This window comes from Colossoma macropomum, unplaced genomic scaffold, assembly GCF_904425465.1.
Source record: "Colossoma macropomum unplaced genomic scaffold, Colossoma_macropomum, whole genome shotgun sequence".
NCBI lineage: Eukaryota > Metazoa > Chordata > Actinopteri > Characiformes > Serrasalmidae > Colossoma > Colossoma macropomum.
The window spans coordinates 4,355,836-4,376,270 of record NW_023494809.1 but is presented as its reverse complement, the minus strand read 5'-3'; the positions used below and the strand labels follow the sequence as shown (position 1 = coordinate 4,376,270).

Sequence of the window (20,435 nt, the reverse complement as noted above, 5' to 3'; positions counted from 1 at the left end):
AAAAATGTGGTGTTGGGTAATTTACCACAGCATGATTGAAATAAAAATTTAGAAATGTATGAAAAACACCCATTCATAATTTCTGTGATGTGATATACTCCAAAACTAAAAGGGAAAAAAAGTCGGACTATGATATTTAATTAAAAAAATGTTTTCCAGTTTTACAGGAACAAGAGAAAGGAAACTTAATTGGAAGAACAGACAAAAATAGAGAAAAAATAATCTCAACAGGTCAGCATGTTTACACAGACACACATAACCTCACACGCAAAGGCTTAACTAAGACAAACACTTGAAGGAAATCCGCAGGCAAAACCTCTAAGAGTTGTGTGTGTGTGTGTGTGTGTGTGTGTGTGTGTGAGAGAGAGAGAGAGAGAAAGAGGGGTGGGGCTTAAGGGCCTTGAAGTTTGTCTTCTCCATCTAGAAGACTTGGTCAAAGCAGTTAAAGCTTCATGCAAATTATATGTAAAACAGACAATCTACACACACACACATATATGTATGTACATATATATATATATATATATATATATATATATATATATATATATATATATAAATGCATATATACACATATATACACATATATACACATATATACATGCATATATACATAAAGCTAGACACAATATCATTGGTCAGGTTCAGTCAACAAAGATAATGCCCATCATGCGCATCTTCATGACATCAGCAAGAGTCGCTCTCAGTCAGGTCCAAGGTCACCAAGGTCCAAATGGTCACCTTTCACCCAGTTATACAATGATGGAAATACCCAGATCCAACTTCTGTGTCTTCAGCCATCGCCATGTCTGTAGGATAGATTACAAATGGGCATCAACAAGTCTTTATCTTTATCAGCGTCCTTCTCACAGAACATGTCACAGGCTAAAGAACTATTTCCTAGGTGTAAGAAAAATATTCTTAAAAAAATATTTGATGTTAAAAACATTTAAATTTCATTACCGGAGATAATCTGCATCCATTCAGTCGACAGTTTTTACAGCTCTGTGTGTAATAGGCCGCCGCAGTCATGCGTCATTCTGTAGTCTGCAATATATTCATATTAGGTGTGCTAAGCTCGGTTTCTCTATGGCCAGAATGAATAGTGTTTTCAAAAAATCACCTCTATCGCACGCTGTGTTAAATAAAAATGTTCAGAACCCGATTTTAGTCCTGTGTACATTTTTCTCCCGAATATCACGGGATACTTCGAATTATTAGGTCATTAAAGAGCCTTATTATCAATATTGCTACAAGTAAGCTAATGCTTACTGCACATCAGTTTGATGTCACTAAACTAATTTACACAAAACTAAGGCAGGCTTTGGCGCTGTTCTGTCGAGTTGTGCTACCTTATTAAAATGTTCTACTGTAGCGCATAATTACAGGTATACCCATAAATAAAACCTCTAGGTAGAATATTCTGATAGGCTAAAACTCCTTATCAAAAATACTACCCATGTTAAAACTACAAGGCTGAATTGAGCTTCTTTTTCTCCAGCTTCTTGTTTGAATGTTCCCATTCCACCTTAAATGGTGCAGCTGTTGTGATTAGCCATCACAAACATTAGCAAACGGGACAAAACAAAACTGACTTGTTGGTTCTGTGAAACAGCAAAAATAAGTTAATATTACTTCTCATATCAGGCCTTTCAACCCTCCATGAAGCTGAAGTCAGCTTAATTTTCTCCAGCTACTTGTTAGAGTTTTCCTGTTCCACCTTAAATGGCGCAGCAGTTCAGAATGTAACTGCTGCACCACTGAAGGTGGAATGGGAAAAGTCAGCCAATTCCGTGCGCAGTAGCATTGGCTTACGTGTAGCAATATTCATATTTCAACTATTTAACCAGGATCCAGTGATATTTCATAGAACAAAACGAATCGGGTTCTGAACATTTTTATCTACCACAGGGTGCGATAGAAGCGATGTTTTGAAAACCCTATTCATTTGGGCCATAGAGAAACCGAGCGGAGACCCAGAGTTCCTAATATGGGCATAAGAATATGGCGCTGACTACAAAATGATGACATGACCACAGAGGTCTATTTTCTGTCAAATATATGTTTTCTGCTTTTTTCCTGATGCTGAAAAATGAGTAACTTGTACCTAATGGCTGTTTTGATTGGAAATTAAATAGATGAAGGTAGTAGGACTTTGAGACAGTGTACACACTTTCACTCACATACTTTATCCACTCCTGTCTGTTACCTCCACATGTTGATGTATCCAACTGTGGTAGCAGCGGCTTTACTCTTTGCAACAAGTGAAAACTCATGATGAGACAACACTTTTCATTGTTGGGGGTTAATTTGTGGACTGGCTGTTTTGCTCATTTTGAGAAGAAAAATTATGGAAATGCTAAATATCCTTCTCTGCCTACCCTTATCACCCTCATCACCCTGTACTCCTTAGCATCAACACCGGTGCTAAGATCTCTGTTTTTGTGTCTTCAGTTTATGTGTCCTAGCAACTGTCTGTCATACGTGGCTTGTGTTTGTAGTAAATATTATACTTCCTGCATTTCGAAACAGGTTTGTGTTTGTTTTTATGGGTTTCTGTGTACATACATTTCAAGATACCATCATGTGACATGCTGTCCTAGCCAGAGTGAAATTAGCAGAATAATTAGGCCCTTACATGGTTGTTTATTACATGTATAACAGAAAAAGTGTACAGTACTGCGCAGAAGTCAGAGACAACTCTTATTTAATTTCCAGTCAAAACAGCCATAAGTAGAAGTAATTTATTTTACAGGTGATATATCTGAGGGGACTAGATATGAGATAATTCACTTGCATACAGAGGAGGAAAGTCAAAGGACATAATTGCAAAGAAACAGTTCCCAAAACTGGAGTATATTTAAAAAAAACTGATCAAAAGATACAAAGAAAATGAGACTGTGCAAGACCTGGAAGACAACCAACAGTGTCACCAGCAGATGAACAGTCTTTAAAACTTAAAAAGAAAATCAAGCTCCACTTTTGCTTCAGATCTGAACAAATCCACAGTTAATGTTTCCATCCATGAAAAGGTCTCAGAGTCCAGACCTCACCATCATTGAATCTGTTTGGGATTACTTGGATTGTGAGAAGCAATAAATATCAATAAAAACAACTTCTACGACTGAACTTTGGAGCTGTGAAACATCCCTGCAGATTTAATTGAAAAATTGAAAGCAAGCCTCCTGAAAAGAATGGAATCCGTATAGTTGTTTAGACTTCTGTGTAATTTTCTGTTAAATATTTTTTTCTGCTTTTTTTCTGAAAAATCAAAAACGTAATGGCTGTTTTGACTCAGAATTAATAACGATGAAGTGTGGTGTCTGGCTTTTGTACAGTGCTGTATATATATTTAGAAAATCAAAAAGATGCCTAGCAGAATTTGGTCGCCAAGAACTATACACAGTGATCGACAAGGATGATTGCCTCCCTACAATTCCAGGAATCAATAGTAGGCTTGTAGTACTTTTAAACTGCAAGCAGTGGGTACTTTTCCCACAGACCCATCACAAACTCTAGGTGAGAATAAAGTTGTTTGGATTTAGCGGCACCGACCTGTTCCTTGTCTCAATTCAGGTTGTTATATTTGCCGATGTTCTTTACTCACACCAAGTAAACTTTGACGCCCTGGGAACACTGTTTGTATTTCGCCTTGAGTCTCTGCCAAACAAAGTATTGACTTAGTGCAGCTTATTGGTCCACTGTGCCACTTTAATTCAGCTGGATTGAGGTGCAGACGTCTCAGTTTTGCTGCTTGACTCACTTGTGTTTCTTCTACCAGACAATGGAAGGGAAACTTCCAGAAGAACAGGTGAAATCTGTGTTGGCTCCATGGAGATTTTCTTTACAGTCGAGTGGATTTGAGAACAGGATTGTGACAGCGCTGGAACTTTACGAGCGCTTCCCGATAGACATAGTTGTCACTGGAGGAACCAAGGAGGCTAACGCAAAGCTAGCTGTTGCTCTCTGTGGCATAGAAGATGGACAGTCCTCAGAAGAAGAAGAGGAAGAAGAAACAAGTGACGAGGAGGAGGACATTAGTGAGAAGGAGGAGGATGAAGACAAAGAGAGAGATGATAAATTAAGAGTTAGCATAACTGCTGAAAAGAATGAAGAAGATGATAGACCAAGAGTGAGCACAGATGCTGAGAAAGATGAAAAGGAAAAAGATGCTCAGTCAAAAGTTAGCATACCTGCTAAAGTCCCAAGAGAACATAAAACACGTGTGAGAATTACAGAGTATGCATATAGCTCTCAGGAAGAAGGTTCAGATTCTGATCCCATGCTTTTGCACCGTAATGTCCCCAACGTCCGCATTTGGACAGCCGAAGGTGGTTCCTCTTCCATTCAAAACAACTATGATGTGTTGGTGGTCCTCACCACAGAACTGCACCAGGAGGACCAGATGAGAATCACCATTGAGCAACGTGAAAAAGACAAGCCCTTGTACCTGGTAAAAGCGGAGCAGGAATGGGATCTTGTCTTTGAAAAGCCTACAGGACCCTGCATGACCTGTGCATGGGAACGAATGAGAGCTCGCAATCTGGAGCTCCAGAAGAAACATAAACTAGCACTTGAATCAGGAGAGAATGCAAATGGAGAACAGACGTCTTCAGGTCTTCCCCAGGTTGCTAAGCTTTTAGGCCTCAAGGAGATTGCAGAAGTTTTGATGAAAGCTTTACCTGATCTGCGGAAAAAGGCTTTCAGTCAATTTCTGGTGGACATCACAAGAGAACTTAGGGTTCCTAAAGTACCAAATAGTAGCACAACGTAAGTATATCTGTTTGTCTGTGTGCAATAATTGTAGCCAAACCACTCAACTCTTGCTAGTTTCATTTATTGCATGTATCATTGAAGTATCAAAGCAAATTTGTGATGGATGTCCTTGAATGTCTGCCTCCAGCCTTTCTAACTTTCATGCCGTGTCATCACATGTACTCCACAGACCCCTGGTATGTTCTGCTTTGAAAAGCAGAAAGATAAGCCAGGAAGACCTGGACCGAATCTCTGAAGTCTTTCATCCCAGAGATCTCACTGATCAACCATCCAAGCTGCTCTCCATCCTCACCGCTCTGGAACATTTCCGGCTCGACGTTGGTCTGCTTGGGGAGACAGGCTGCGGCAGCTCCAGCCTGTTCAACTCCCTCCTGGGCCTGCAGAATGACGAAGAAGGAGCTGCATCCGTTGGTGTCACTGAGACCACCCAGGAGCCTGTGGCATATCCTTACCTGGAATGTTACAATACCCTTCTTTGGGACCTCCCAGGATTGGGAAGAGTGGGGGACTTAAAGAACCAGTCTGCTGGTTCTGATTTGCACCAGGCATCTGTCTTACCTTCTAATCTCCCTGCCTGTGATGTCTACGTCCTGGTATCTCCCATGAGGCTTGGTCTAGGCTACATTCGGCTGTTACAGCACCTTCTGTCCCAGGGGAAATCTTGCTACCTGGTACTCTCTAAGGCTGACTTGATTGAGGAGAAGTCCATTGAAGAGGTGAGGAGATGGACTGACGAGGTTTTGGGGAAGTTAGGTCTTAAGCAGAGTGTGTTTCTGGTGTCAGCGCTTGATCCGGAGGCTATGGATTTGCCCAAACTGAAAGAGACACTGAACAGTGCAATGCCATACCATAAGAGAGCCACTCTGGCTAGTTATGTAGCAAAGCTCCTGGAGCAAGATGTCTTTTGGAAAAGGGCTGATCCTTGCAAATTAATGTGACCTTATATATGTAACCGACTTTTATGCAAACAGTTTAAGGGATGGTTCAGCAAAAAATCTAATGTACACAGTGTTCTATGTACCCCAGATATATTCGATCAGCCATATTCAGTGTCCAAATTTAGCTTCTTATGTTTTCAATTTGGCACAACAACTACTGTCTAAAATGGCTGCCCACAGCATCCAGCTGCACGGTAAAGTTTTGTTCATCTTTATAGCTCACAGTAAGTTAATTAGTCTGTGTGACCTCAATGAAGATCTGGATGAGGTTTGAGCAGGTTAAGAGAAGCTTTGGGGAGGTATTTATGGAAAAGATTTGAGTGACTTGACATCTGGTGTTTCCTTTATCTTTAAGCACACTTTGCAAATCTTTGTGCTAAAAGTCTTCATGCTAATGGATTATGCTTTATACAGTTTAACTATATGTAACTCGTAAAGTTTATATGGGGAATCCCATAATTAAATGTGCATTTTAACTCAATAAACTTTGACTACCATGCTGGGCGTCTGTGTTTGTACAGGAGGTTTTCTGTTTGTTTCAAAAAACACCTAAAACAAACTCCAGAACTAATTTAAGAGTTTTCCACACAGACTATCATCTGTCACAGGCCATCCCACTAGATGGCGCAATGATATAAGGCAAAGTCTTAGGAAGAATTCACAGTGCAAGTTGACCGTTTTCCAAGGTAATTTAGATAATTACAGTACAGGTGTTGAGCAATGAGGCAAGTAATTCTTCAAGGAGATCTGCTCTTTGGATTCACTGATTTTGAAGTGTCCCAAAGGGACATGTGACACTTGCTCTCAGACTTTACATGCTTTTGTCACAAAGCAGTTATGCAAGTTCAATGAGTAAGGCAGGACAGAACATGAAAATGGGTCTGTTGCTTTCTTCGGTGAATGACGGGTGAGCACCGCGTTGTGGCAGCCCCATGTAGCTTGCGGCCAGTGTTTAATGCTCACCTGCTGAGTTGATGTGACAGCCCTATCTCCATCTCTGTCATTCATCTGCCCTTTTCTTTTCTGCGTTGGAAAACGGTGGAAAGATACTGCTTGTTAGTTCTAACCTCTGGCGTCCCACCTGTCCAACTCGACTCCACCCAGTGGAGCCTAGGGGTGAAGTTTGTTTAGTTATTAACACCGAGGGGCCACTTGCATCTTCTTAATTATTCAGAAGGAGGACAAACCCTAAGGGTGCAATTTCAACATGCATATTTGCACAGATGAATAGTGATAGGCCAGAGTGTAGTACCCAAAGCACTATAAAATGCAGTTGCTTCACAACTGTTTGAGACACTTGTGAGGCCTTTATTTGCCTATGGTGTTCTAAGAGAGCACTTGAAGACCATAGTCATTTCCTACAACTTGGTTTGTCCTGTTTATACGTACTGCTGATATGTTTTAGCTAGAAAGAAAACTTTTTAGCACATCATTTTGTGTACTGTGTTGCTGACCAACTAAAGGCAGAGGGAGACTGAGACTGAGGCAGGAAACTCTCTCGTGTTTCAAGTAGTGCATCTATAAAGGCCACAATGGAACTGGACAGCAATGGCCTGTCCGTGCAGTGCTACCTGAAGCCCAGGGTTATGGGTAAGGTACGACGTCGTCTTCAGGAGATGAGGAGCCCCTCTGCCCAACTGTCAACCATGGACCTGAGTCACAATGAAAGCGCCCGACTGGCCACTGATGCCCTCCTGGACCATGGCCTGAAGACCTACCAGGACGTTCTGGTCAGAGAAGAAGAAGCAGACTTCCTATCTATGCAAGAAAAGGGCTACATTTTGGGCAATGTTAAAGAGCCTGCGAAAAACGACACTGAAGATGTGATTGATGAGGATACGTCCAGCTCTAGCTCAGAGTCTAGCTCACAGACGTACTTTCCCATGGTTTCAGACAGTGAGCCTCCCTGTCTGGACTTTGGCTGGCCAGTTGCGGACTGGAGTTACCACCTAAAGGGGCTTCCCAGTGTGGAGGTATTCTTCCAGTCACCTAATTCAGTCAGCATGAAAGATCTGCTGCGGGAATTCATCAGAAAAGCAACATCAGTGAGTATGTTATATTTAGATAGGACAATTTTTATGGGAAAGTGACTTGGTAACAATAATAGATTGCTGTTACTAATTAAAGATGAATCTAAGTCAGTGTTTCAGAAATTAAGACAAGCAGATCTAGGTCAGAAGTGCCCAAACCTGCTCTCAGATATCTGCCCTTCATATTTACATCTGAATATTACAACTACATATGGGTAGAATTAAACTCCAGGGTGGTAGATCACCTACAGCAAGGTTGGGCACTACATAGTCTACAGAAAGCATGCAATAATCCTATTTTAACATGACCATGTTTACAGGTAACCCTGTATGATATGGGTATAATACCAAAGTGTGATTGTATTGTTTTGTATCGTAATTGCGATACGCCTTGCAGTAAATTAAAAATACATTGATGAAACCTTGATCTTAGTAGCCTCTTTCTGCAGTCCCCCAGTGGCCATTCCACCGGTGCAATGGAAATCCACTCGGTTATTTTTAATTCATATTCAATATGATCAAATTAAACATTTTTTCTTGTAACTTAGATTAACAAGGAGCCCGTTTGCTGAGCTGCTAGTGAGTAATGAGGGGTGAAAAGATGAGAACCCCCTTCTGTGAAAACATAGAACGTATGATAAATCCATATAGACTGCCATGCTGAGACAAAACGGACAGCACAGAGGTTCTGCGTTTTATAGTTACTGATTGGTCTGATTTATTTTCAGCAAAACAATTTAGCCTATGTTTGTTGGATCACCTTCATCAAAACAGCTACACTCTCAGAAGTAAAGGTACTAAACTGTCACTGGGGTGGTAACATAATGGGTACGTCTTAGTATCTTTAGTCAGTACTATAATCCATTAAAATGATATTTTCTAAGTTGTACTGACTCCACACACCAAGTCTCGTCTCCAGGCCTTTTATTTTATTGTTGTGTTTTAGAATGTTTTTTATGAAAAGGTACAAATACATACTTTTCACCTGGGAAAAACTTCTTTAAGGTGCACAGTTGAACTTTAAAACCACTGTTGTACCTTTGAGGGAACATTTACATTGATTGTACCTTGATGAATGAAACATGTACCTAACAGGGTACAGAACATACAGTAAGAACAGATGAGATTGGTGAGAATGTTAAAAACCCACTGTAACTGGTTACAGTTGCAGTGACGGTTAACAAACAATACATTGTGCACCCCTAATTACAGGTTCTGGCAATTGTGATGGACGCTTTCAGTGATGTGGAGATTTTCTGTGATATTCTTGAGGCCACAAAAAAGCGTAACATATCTGTCTATCTTCTACTGGACCACATCAACCTGCAGGTGTTTAAAGAGATGTGTGGAAATTTACAGATCAACAAATCACATCTTACTGTAAGTAGAACATTATTTTTACTGATTCATTCTACATTCTACTGAGTATTAACTGTACATGAATGTTGATGCTGACTGCAATTCTTGGGTTAATCACAATCTGTCATCCAAAGCTCTTGTGTAAAAATATAAAAATTGGTCCCACTTTATATTGTCTTTAATAATTGTGTAGTTACAGGTGAACAACATGTGCAACAATGTAACTACTAATGATTGTCACTGTTACACATGGAATACAGAAGTACACCTTATGTAATTACATGTGTATCAACTTCAGTTTTGCCTCATGTAATTACACAAGTGTATCTTAATAATTGTAACAGCCTATTCTATCTCATGTAATTACACAATAGTAATAACATAAATGTAATTACATCTGTAATCAGACTGGAACAGCAGTTGTTTTCAGAAGTCTTTTCCAGCAGTAAAAGGAAGGATGTAATAACTTACATTAAGACATTACTGACACTGTATCTGCCAGCTTTCCTAACATTTAACTCGCGTTTATGATGCCAGTGCTGAGACACTGTAACCAGTTTCAGCTTTAAACCATTCTGTAATGTGACAGAACAGCAAACGCCCCCTTATCTTAACATGTAACTGTTATGACATTAATTAAATGTGTTGCATTACCTCAAAAACAGCGTCTATATTACCACTGCATTATTACACAGTACCTACATAACAACTACACAGGAACTGTCCACTTATTCTAAAGTGTAACTTTAACACTGCACCACAGGAACGTTCCTGTGGAGTTGTTATATAGAAACAATGTAATTACAGAACAGAATAATTAATGTCCTGTGATTAGGTTACCTTGTTACAACACAGTTATTCCACAGTAATTATGTAAAACATAAATGTAATGTTATGTAAAACATACTTCCTTTAACTGCTGGAAAAGACTTCTGATCTGTAGTGTATCAAAAAGATACACTTGTGTAATAACATGAAGCAAAACTGAAGTTGATACACGTGTTATTACATAGGCTGTACTTCTGTAATCCGTCTGTAACATTGACTAAATCACCAGTAGTTACGTTGTTGTTGCATATGTTATTCATGTGTAACTACACAGTTATTAGAGACAATGTAAAGTGGGACCTAAAAATGTATCCTGCTACTTTATATTGATAAACTCTTTTCAAAGCTCAAAAATGAAATGTAACTATATGTCCATTGGTGCATTGCAACATACTGTCCTTCTCTTTCATTATTTATTCTTGGTGTCTCATTTTTTCCACAAACAGCACTCTGATAAGCAGATAACGTTGTTTTTTCCTCCTGACAGCACATGTCAGTTCGCAGCATTGGTGGAGAAACCTACTGCGCCAAGTCTGGAAGGAAATTTACTGGCCAGGTTAAGGAGAAGTTCATGATTGTGGACTGCACCCATGTACTTGCTGGGACATACAGGTAAATATCAATTTAATGGGAATTAAATGATAGAATCGCCATAGTATTAGCAATACGTACTGCCTGAAAAAGAGAGAGAATATTATCAGAATTCAAGAAACTGATGTAGTATCCTCTTTCTGTAAGGAATGGGTGAAAACTATAAAGGGTAATAGGTTCTTTATGGGTATCCTTCATTGTTACTCTTGTTAGCGTCACGTTGTGTGGGGTGGTTTGGATACCTTTATTTCTTCAAGTGGCTTTCTGAGACGAGTAACATACTAAACCTACTCTTTCCTTTCACTGTAGCTTTACCTGGTTGTCCTGGCAGGTTGACAGGAGCTCGGCGATGCTCTTTAAAGGGGCAAGCGTGAAGGCCTTTGACATTGAGTTTCGCCGGCTATACGCCGCCTCAAAACCAGTACCAGAATTCTCTACATTGCCAGATTCAGATGCCCTGAGTCCTCTTGTACATTTCATGGAACCACCAACACCAGAAATAAATGCTAACATGGTCCCACAGGCCAATGTCAGTAAAGTCCCCCAACTCCTGAATCTCAGTTCTCCTCTACCCCTTTTGTCCGGGCTATCTAGCCAGCCATTTCTCACTGCCAGACCTCTGGGGTCACTCTGGCTCCCACAGAGGATCCATCGGCCTGGAGTTTCTCAGCGTTTCTTACCCAGAAATTATAATGTCGGGAACCTTCCTTGGCACCTTCAAAACAACAACTACCACTACCTCCATGGAGGTGTTCCACTGACCACTCAACGGCTTTTGCATACCAGGTTAGACAGTGCTGTGTTTGGGGAACAACATTCGCTGGCTCTGTAATGTGTTTCCCCACGTTTCTGAGCCTTTTACATGCTTCAGCTTGTAATTCATATGCTTTCGTTCCAAAATTTGGAATCACTTTAGTTATTCGAAAAAAACTCACAGTGCTAACATTATTTAATACATGTTCCAACAACAGTTGGCTTTATATTATTGAAAATGCTTCTCCTGAAAACACTACTTTTGTGTGCTGCACTACTGTCTGTCTGATAGACTGGTGGAGCCTCATTTATTGGTATTGATATTTAATGTTTTATTGCCTTTTAACCTGAACTATCTGGGGTTAGAATTGAGAAACTAAGGCAAAATTGGCAATTCTCATTTGAAGATGTTTAATTAGGCACATGTTCATGAATAGTTTGTAGGGAGGTCCTGCTCTGAACCTAAAGATCGGGATCCAAGCCGATCAAAGCATATCTTAATGGAGCGTCTACATCCAGGTCCAATCCTTTGTTTATATTCCAGGTCCGATTGTTTCCTGCTTGTTTTTTTGTGTTATGCTTACGTCATAAGCAAATATTTAACATGCTGTAAATGGTAATTAAAAAAAACAAAACATAGTCCAGCCACATTACATACTTAAATTGCTGATGACACATAAAATGCGATTTCTGCCTGTTTTGGAGGTCCCTGCATTTCTGCATTATGTATTCTTTTTCTTCATATATTTCTATGGAGTATATGAATGGGCTTGTCTCAAATGCATTATAGATCACTTTCAAAAATGTTCTTTTATCTCATGAAATATGTTGGGAGTGGACTTTACACATATGAGAAATATAGATGTGCTATATTATGAATATTATTATTAATAAAGAAATAAAAAATGTTTTTCATTATACATCAGCTGTTATTCTTTGCAAAAACACACTATATCCAAATTGTTACAAATGGACATACAGCATGTTGGAATGAAACTCTTCATAGTTTTATGGAAACGTGTATGTTTTACAAAAACAGAAGCAGACTGGATTTTCACTTGACTTTTTTCACTGAGCGTCTAAAATTAGGCTCATGCTCAAGCTACTCACTCTGCTCCCCCACCGGAAGAAATACAGCTAGCATTTATGTTATTTCAGGATAGCTGTATGTGTTTGATGCAGAAATGCTGATTCAGCATTTTCTGTTATAACAATTTCTCTGACCAAAACAAAACACAAAAGGAAAACAGCAGATCAATAAGCAGCCATTTTCTCCACTTTAATATCTGTAATGACATCAGCTCGAAAATTCCACAGTGTACGAGTGCAATATATATCAATACATTTCACATACATTTACAGGTCACGAATGTTTAAAATTTCCATTCTTAAAAAACCTAAAAGATAGAAAAACTTTTATTCTTCACTACACAGACTCATTAAAACTGGCATTACTATACACATCTGTTTAAATACATTTCTTTACCGTAATATCTTCTGTGTTCCTATTCACTCTTATACCTTATTGCTGGACAAATCTGTTTTCTCTTCTGTTAGAAGGCATGCATGTAGTTTGTTCCACCACCTCTCCTCAAAGTCCTTGATGGAAAGGCCTGATAAACTCTCACCATCCTGGTTCTCCTCCCGCATCTTCTCTGGGTTCAGATCTTCTGCCATTACCTGCACGTACAACAGCAGAACAGACGTTTAAACCTTTAGTATGCATGCCAGTGTAACATATAGGGCTGTCAAATGATGAAAAGAATTCATCGTGATTAATCACATTATTTTGTGTTTATCTTATTTTGTGATTATTCCTGTTTCTCTTCTTCACTCTAATCTGGCCATAAAGAAAAAGCTATATGAGTGGACAAAATTAGCCTTATTTGAAGGCCCCCCCCCTGTTATATTAACAGCAGTATATTACTGCTGTTAATATAACAGTTATAAGAATATTCAGCATAAAATGTGCTTACAGTATGCAAAAGTATTGGCACCCCTGGACAAATGACATTTTGCTGATTTTCTAAGCGAAAATAAACAAACATCCTCTACAGAGAAGATGCTTCTGCACACTTAAGAACACAGTTACTGTTTATTGGCTGAATTTAGATATTGGAAAAAAAAACAAAATGTAGCCTGTGCAAAAGCTTTGCCACATTTTATACTGTATGTTTAATTTTTCCCATCTTGCACATGTTAATCTCTGCAAATAAATAGAAACTGAGCACAAAGATTTGCACAAAATGACATATTTCAGTGTGTTCTCTGTAGAGGATGTGTTAACTTACTTTAACTTAGAAACTCAACCAAACATGTCGTTTGACCGGAAGTATTTAAAGTTTTGCATAAGACGCTGTATGTTTGCCAAAATAACAGTTTTGGGCAATCTGCCAACATAGAAATCAAAAAAAGCTTGGTGTATTACTCAACTACTGTGATAGAACTTCCATCAGTCGTCTGTGCATTGAGTGTAATTTTTTAAACAATTCTGAATCGTATTAAAATAGTCCAATCAAAATAGTTTTATTTGCTGATGGATTGAATAATCACTAATCACTGAAATAATCATAATCAAATTGAACTGTTATTAGATTTACATCCCAGAGGTCTCAGAAAGCAGAATTTCTTAGGCAGATGACTGAACTTAGTTCTGTCTAACCCTGGATTTGCTCACGATGGTGGATCACTTTTTTACTGGGCTACATTACCAAGGCAACTTATGTCGCTATATATACTCCTAACCTGCTCCAGGACCAGCTAAGTGTGGGACTTTGGCTGTTGGACCAATCAGTGTGAGCTTTTGTCTAATTAGGGACAACCCTCTGATGGAAGTGGACACCTCCAATCCTGTTCGGGTCACTTTTTTTCTTCTTTGTGACCTTTGTGGCGTCAGTTACATGAAATCTAAAACTTTTCAGCAGAGCAAACTCCTCGTGTTTCACACAATTAGCTGTTTGCTATAAACCTGATGCTTTTGTGTGCACATGCATGAGGATTAATCACAGCCTGAGTCTCTAGAACTAGACCAACAGAGAAGCTTGTAACTGTTGGTGTAAAACGGGTTAACTGTGGTTGCATTAGTTAAGCTCAGTGACGCTAAAACTTAGTCTGGAACTAGTCAGAATACGGGCCTTATAATAACATGTCCTTGTAATTACAAGGCCTGTATTCTAACACTAGTTATTTACACTGTACTGAGGTCTGACCTATGAAAAAATAGCAATATGTCTCACCTCAGAGATGATTCTGAGTGTTTCCTCTTCCAGCTGCAGCCTCTGCAGAGACTCCTCGATTTCCTTTAAGGCTCTCTTGCTCTTCTCCAGCACGAAGGAGAACTGTTGAGTCCTCAGTATCTCAATCAGCAGCCTGAAGAAATGAAAAGTAGGTATTATTTTTATTCTCAATCTGTGCCAAAAAAGGAGGGGGCGTGGTTTCTATCATTTGTGAACTGAATGAACTGAATGAACAGACCTTGTTCTAACGAAGCACATGGAGGCCTTTAACCGTGCCATTTTTCTCTCTTCCTGCTGCTGAATTAAGGCCTGTGACTCCAAAATGTGATTCAGATTCTCGAGGCAGGTGGAGGACTCCAGGAGGCTTTGGTGGCTTGTAGCCAGTTTCAACCAGTGCCATGGATTGAACGGGTGAATGGAACACAAGTGCTGCAGGTTAGATATGCTGTTCTTTAGATCTCTGCACCCCTCATGAATGGTCAGCTCTAGCTGAAGGATGCAGGTCAAGTGACAGGTGTTGGTTGCCTCTTTCCTCTATCAAAAAAAATCAGTACCAGGTATTAGAAATGTGTATGTGTAACCATATAAAGAAATAAGCCACCTGAGGCTGTATGTTACGGTGGTTTCACCAAAACCCCCTTAAAACTGTGTCAATAAGAAGTCATTCAGAGTGGTCTGATATGAAATGCTTCATTCTAGAGAAACATAGTCAGAACTGTTCACAGTAGTAATGACAGTAACCAGACATCTGTGGTCTCTCACAGAAAATGATTACATGAAATGGGATAAATTCTCTCCCTGATAACCGAGACATTGTTTTACGAAAGGTCAGAGATCAAATTTTGGCCTAAAACATATATTTTTTGAAATCCATTCATGGTAAAAATGTATAAGCAGGGCGCTTTAAGGCGAAATAGTTCCCAAATACAAGTCTTTTTCCAGATTTACCTGTATTTACCATCATGAACCTTGCATATAAAAACTCAAAAGACAAGTGTAGGTTCATTGGTGGATTTGGAATAATGGCTATACTTGTATTGTAGACATCGCAAGCTCTGGTTCCTATCATCACCACTGGAAAGAGATCCAAATAAGCTTTTTCTCTAAAATGCACCTTTTACATCAAAGCCTTTGATTTGACTTTGTTTACATCTCAAAGACTGAAGTACACAGAATTTTCCAACATTTGTAGAATTCCCCTTTAAGCATGCTAGAATTACTGCAATGCACAGCCTTTCATTTCAGAAAATGATGACAAAGCTAAATATAACATATCAATGGACAATAAATAATTTATTATTCATAATGAATAAATTCCTTACTGAGAAATTAGTTCATTATGGCTGACAAGCACATACTGTTTCCAATAGCTTGGCAGATTAACACAGAATTCAGATGATGTGTGTGGTCATACGTGTATATCAGTTTTATAAAAAAGGACAGTTCCAGTCCCAAAATCTGCTTGGCTGAATCTGCTGTAAAATACTCAATATTCGATATACTAAACATTCTTGCTCTCTTTCAGCAGTCCATGGTTGCTTGGCAAAAACAACATACTCTAAACGAACATTATTTTGATTTGTTTATCTCGATTATTATTAATAATATCAAAAGACATTTACTGAAAATGGTGTATTTTATCATATTTTATGTTGTCCGCTATTTTACAAAAGGAATAAGCCGCGAGTATCTAATAACACCCTTACCTGTAATACAATCACTGTAATGTATGGCCTCTCTTGGCTTATTGCTTTATTTTACAATGCCTTCAAATGTAGCTCAGCCAAACAGATTTCAAGACAAATACTATTCGTTTTATAAAACTCGATTAATCATTCCAAGTGCCAGTATTTAAATAGTGAAATCATTATTTGGGTATAATGCACCCCCTACTGGAGGTAAGTTTACCTGCAGCAGTCAAATGATTTTTGCTATACATCGTTACTACTAATTACTCCTGTGCTGAAAAAAAACCCAGCATAAACCTGCATGTATTCCATGCTGGTCTGCTGCTGGTTTAGCTGGTCATCCAGCATGATCATACTGGTTGACCAGCATACCAGCAGAAAACAACATAAGCTGGTTTTAATGATGACCAGTCTATGCTGTTTTTTTTTAGCAGGATCACAGTACACACCAAGTATTAAATACAGCTGCTCTTGAAACCAAGCAAGTATCAAACTGTGTGTACCAGCTTTTCACAGGTCTCCAGAGCTCGCTCTCTCAACCCGAGATGACTGTAGCATCGTGCGATGCTCTCCAGGACGTCTCTTTTGAGAGACAGATTGCCATTCGGCACCAACGAAAGGCAAGCCCTGTAGTCGTCTACAGCACCCTGTAATTTTCAAACAGAAACAACACCATCTGAACAATGACACTCAGGACTGTGACAGAAATGCAGATACTACTTTATGAGAAATAAAATATGGACTCGTTCATTCACTCAGCAGTAAATCACCTGATACTCTTTTCTCCTGTATTTCAGGTCTGCCCGAAACTTCATGGTTTTCTGCTCGTCCAGATCGTCTTCAAATCTTTCATAGTGACAAAACCACTGAAGCCAAGGAAGAAAAGTCAGGTGAATGAGCGAGAGACAATCAGAGACGGGATTCATTTCTGATATATACAGTTGTGTGCAAAAGTTTGGGCACTCCTGGTTTACAGGTGTTGATTTCCTAAATTAAAAAAGTACAGGGTACGGAGAACAAACCCAAATATGGCATTTTTCGATGCTAATTTTAGGGCTCTACTGTTTCGCTATGTTTAACATATTGGAAGAAAATAACACATACAAAATTAAATGTGCCACAATGTTTGCACACGTCACCTGTCACACTTCTGTATATGACTGTGAATTTGAAAAACAAAAAGTAGCCAGTTTATCAGAAACACCTGCCTAGAAATTCACTCACAGGCCAGTAATGGACAAGGTAGAGCATATTAAAGGAGCCATATTAAAATCTCAACAAATCCATGGGGCAGAGAAAAAAATTCACTTTTAATTAATGTTGTAACCCAAAGTGGCCCCTGTTTATTCAAAATACGCAAAAACCTAAACAGTAAAACACAGACACTTGCAGTAGACCTCGAAACATTACATGAATACTTGAAATATTCAATATTTAATTGTCTTTTAAACCTGCCTATTTGCTTGAACTAGACACCTGGCATCCTGCAAGTTCATTAATACATCTAAATTAATTAATACAGCTGAAATGCAGCTAGTGTGTGTGGTGATATCACTGGTGTGAACCTGTTTCATAAAACTGTGTAGAATTGAGGTGTACCTGCTGTCCCATTGACTGTTGATAGAGTACAAGAGTCAGAGCGCACATTACGTTGCAGTGCATGCTGGGGACTGTAGTGCAGCGCACTACCAAACAGGCTAATATTAATGGAAAATTAAAATACTTCTGCAGGCAGAATAGGATTGTGTCGCAGGCCTGATCTGACCCGCGGGCCTTGTGTTTGACACATGGGAGGTAGAGGAACCCACAGCTTGTCTATTTTCCCCCCACCCTTTTGTCCAATGGCTAGCCTCTGTGCTGTGCTTAATGGTTGTGTAGTTGTACAGTTATTGTGTATTGCACAAAAGAATTTACTGTATAGTGTTCGTGTGTGTTTATTGTCTGTCTGCATTGTTTTCTGCTGCTGCCTTATAAATAAGGTATCACCGTCTTGGAGAAACTACATTTTATTCCTCTCTCAAAACCCATCTGTGACGAGAGGAAATGGCAATAAGGCTGACTAGATTTTTAATGGACCACCACAGGACCATCACTGACCACTTACTATTTGAGTCTATACTCAGCAGAGCAGTGACCCTAACAGGTTAGTGGGCATCAGGAAAGCGGTGTTCCTAGGGTATCTAAACAGTGTGCTGACCACTTTACAATACACACTCATCATCTAGCTGAGAAAAAAAGCCTTATATGGTCCTCCTGGTTCCTGGTGGTGTCCAATAGTCCCTGATGGTGTTTCGTGTTTCCCTGATGGGTTGATTTCACAGTGTAAAGGGCTCTAATGGTTTAACAGGTGTTCTGGGACTAATCGCAGAGGCATGTGATCATTTCATAATGGGATCTTCAGATGTTCTAGTCTTTTTTCAGCAGGGTCCACCTTGCTAGTGTACAGTTTGAGGCTCATCTGTCGATTCATGCTGGTCATCCTCTGTTCATTGGTGGACAGTTTTTGACAACAGTACCACTCTTGGCTGGCTTGACAGGGGGACTATTCTCAACCCAGGAGTAATGTGTGTAAAGACCCCAGAAACTCTGCCTGATAAAGTCTCACCAGTGCAGCATACACTACCATGCCAATACTCTGTCAACACTGCTGAGCTATGAATGGACCACCATCCAAATAAGATCTGGTCAGAGATGGTCCTGTGGTGGAGGGGGCTGATCAATTGTGCAGCAACACAGGGGCTGCAGTAATGTGTACTCATATAGTAGGTGTTTCTAATAAAATGGCCAGTCAGTGTAGATAAAGTATGTGTACCTTAATACACTGATCAGAATCAGAGGTTGCCTTTAAAGACACCAGAAGGTGAAATAAAGACAATCTACCTAACCTAACTTGCTCACAGACAAACCAGTAACGTCACTAGTTGTTCATAAGTTAAGCCTCTAATAGAGACGAAGCTGCAATTAGCTTGATTCACCAGCTGCGTATTCGAATTTTCCGTTCCACCTTAAATAGAGTGGCAGGCGGTAGACCGTAGCGGCTGTACCACATACGCCTGAATGGAACTGCTGTGCCATTTAAGGTGGAACGGATAATTGGAATAGGAAGCCAACTTCAGCCTCGTCTGATGGAGCTGAAAAGCCGGGAGCTTTATGGCAAACACAAGTCAATCTAACGTTACTCACCTCTGGCTCGCAGGACTTCGGCTGGTATGCTGGCAGCACCGCTGATGAGACCCTGTTCCGAGATTCCTCGAAGACTGAATCATCAAACGTGCTGCCCAGTATTTCCATCCTATAACGTCCAGCACATGCCGGCCCTTCTGTTTACTACACATGCGGAGCCCGGCCTTTCCTTCTAGTAGAGTTCCGCTGGATTCACAACTGACTTATGTGGCAACATCGCCCCCTAACGCGCGGTCTGTGCATTGCGCTGCCCAGACCAAACAGGCAAAGAGAGATATACACCGATCAAACATAACCTTAAAGTCGCCTCCTTGTTTCTACGCTCACTGTCCGTTTTTATCAGCTCCACTTTGTAGATCTACAATTACAGACTAATTTCTCTGCATACTTTGTTAGCCCCCCGTTACACTGGTCTACAATGATCAGGACCCCCAGCCTTGCTAGAAAGACCGGCATAGACCAGCATGGCTGGTTACCAGCAAAACTATGTGGTGTTTTGGATGCTGCTGGTCAGCAGCAACTGAAGTTGATATGCTGATCACCACCAAAACCAGCATGTGTTGTGTTTTGATGCGGGCATGGTCACTGGTGATGCTGGATGACCAGCTAAACCAGAACCTGACCAGCACTAGACCAGCATGGAATGGTCTTTGCTGTTTTGTTTCATCAGGTAGTGCAACATAATATAACGAACAGCATTTTAAACGCTTGGTTTAGGTCCTTCTCCTTTAAAGGGGAGTTCCACCGATTTTTCAAAATTTCCGTGTAACTAGTTGAAACGTAAAAAGGTCACTCAGAGTGGCGTGACGTCAAATGGTTTATAGTAGAGGAACTTACAGATTTCTTTACAGTGGTGGTGATAGGAACCAGGGGTCGCCATGTCTACAACACAGCTATAGTCATTTTATTTATTATCCATCTAAAATCACCAGGGAACCTACAGTGCCCTCTGTTTTTATATGTAGTGCTGATAGTGGTAAAATAATCATAAATCTGAAAGTTTCCTTTGGGGACTATTTTGCCATATAACGCTCTACATGTTTCCATCCGCCA

General features: G+C 39.8%; 3 protein-coding genes across 3 annotated transcripts; 2 read left to right on the top strand and 1 right to left on the bottom strand.

The window, feature by feature from the left end:
• Positions 1-3,784: 3,784 nt before the first annotated feature.
• On the top strand, positions 3,785-5,775 carry zmp:0000000951. Its single transcript, XM_036557886.1, has 2 exons — positions 3,785-4,770; positions 4,946-5,775. The coding sequence occupies exons 1-2, from the start codon at positions 3,785-3,787 to the stop codon at positions 5,712-5,714; spliced, it is 1,755 nt and encodes a 584-aa protein (XP_036413779.1). The 3' UTR covers positions 5,715-5,775.
• A 1,471-nt stretch (positions 5,776-7,246) lies between these two features.
• Positions 7,247-11,354, top strand: LOC118798506 (protein FAM83A). Its single transcript, XM_036557885.1, has 4 exons — positions 7,247-7,759; positions 8,957-9,124; positions 10,419-10,543; positions 10,832-11,354. Exons 1-4 carry the CDS (start codon positions 7,247-7,249, stop codon positions 11,352-11,354), a joined length of 1,329 nt encoding a protein of 442 aa, XP_036413778.1.
• Positions 11,355-12,552: 1,198 nt separating this feature from the next.
• Positions 12,553-19,544, bottom strand: zgc:101716 (uncharacterized protein LOC492784 homolog). Its single transcript, XM_036558462.1, has 6 exons — positions 19,383-19,544; positions 16,970-17,065; positions 16,703-16,846; positions 14,750-15,045; positions 14,512-14,644; positions 12,553-12,955 (listed from the first exon to the last, which is right to left on the bottom strand). Exons 1-6 carry the CDS (start codon positions 19,488-19,490, stop codon positions 12,791-12,793), a joined length of 942 nt encoding a protein of 313 aa, XP_036414355.1. The 5' UTR covers positions 19,491-19,544; the 3' UTR covers positions 12,553-12,790.
• Positions 19,545-20,435: the final 891 nt, after the last annotated feature.

Excerpts from the sequence above, each read along its gene's own strand:
- zgc:101716 (XM_036558462.1), bottom strand. The coding sequence starts at position 19,490 with ATGGAAATACTGGGCAGCACGTTTGATGATTCAGTCTTCGAGGAATCT. Across the intron at positions 15,046-16,702 it reads TGGAGACCTGTGAAAAGCTG|AGGAAAGAGGCAACCAACAC; the intron begins GTACACACAGTT and ends TTTTTTTGATAG. Across the intron at positions 12,956-14,511 it reads CACTCAGAATCATCTCTGAG|GTAATGGCAGAAGATCTGAA; the intron begins GTGAGACATATT and ends TTGTACGTGCAG.
- LOC118798506 (XM_036557885.1), top strand. The coding sequence starts at position 7,247 with ATGGAACTGGACAGCAATGGCCTGTCCGTGCAGTGCTACCTGAAGCCC. Across the intron at positions 9,125-10,418 it reads TCAACAAATCACATCTTACT|CACATGTCAGTTCGCAGCAT; the intron begins GTAAGTAGAACA and ends TCCTCCTGACAG. Across the intron at positions 10,544-10,831 it reads GTACTTGCTGGGACATACAG|CTTTACCTGGTTGTCCTGGC; the intron begins GTAAATATCAAT and ends CTTTCACTGTAG.
- zmp:0000000951 (XM_036557886.1), top strand. The coding sequence starts at position 3,785 with ATGGAAGGGAAACTTCCAGAAGAACAGGTGAAATCTGTGTTGGCTCCA. Across the intron at positions 4,771-4,945 it reads GTACCAAATAGTAGCACAAC|ACCCCTGGTATGTTCTGCTT; the intron begins GTAAGTATATCT and ends TGTACTCCACAG.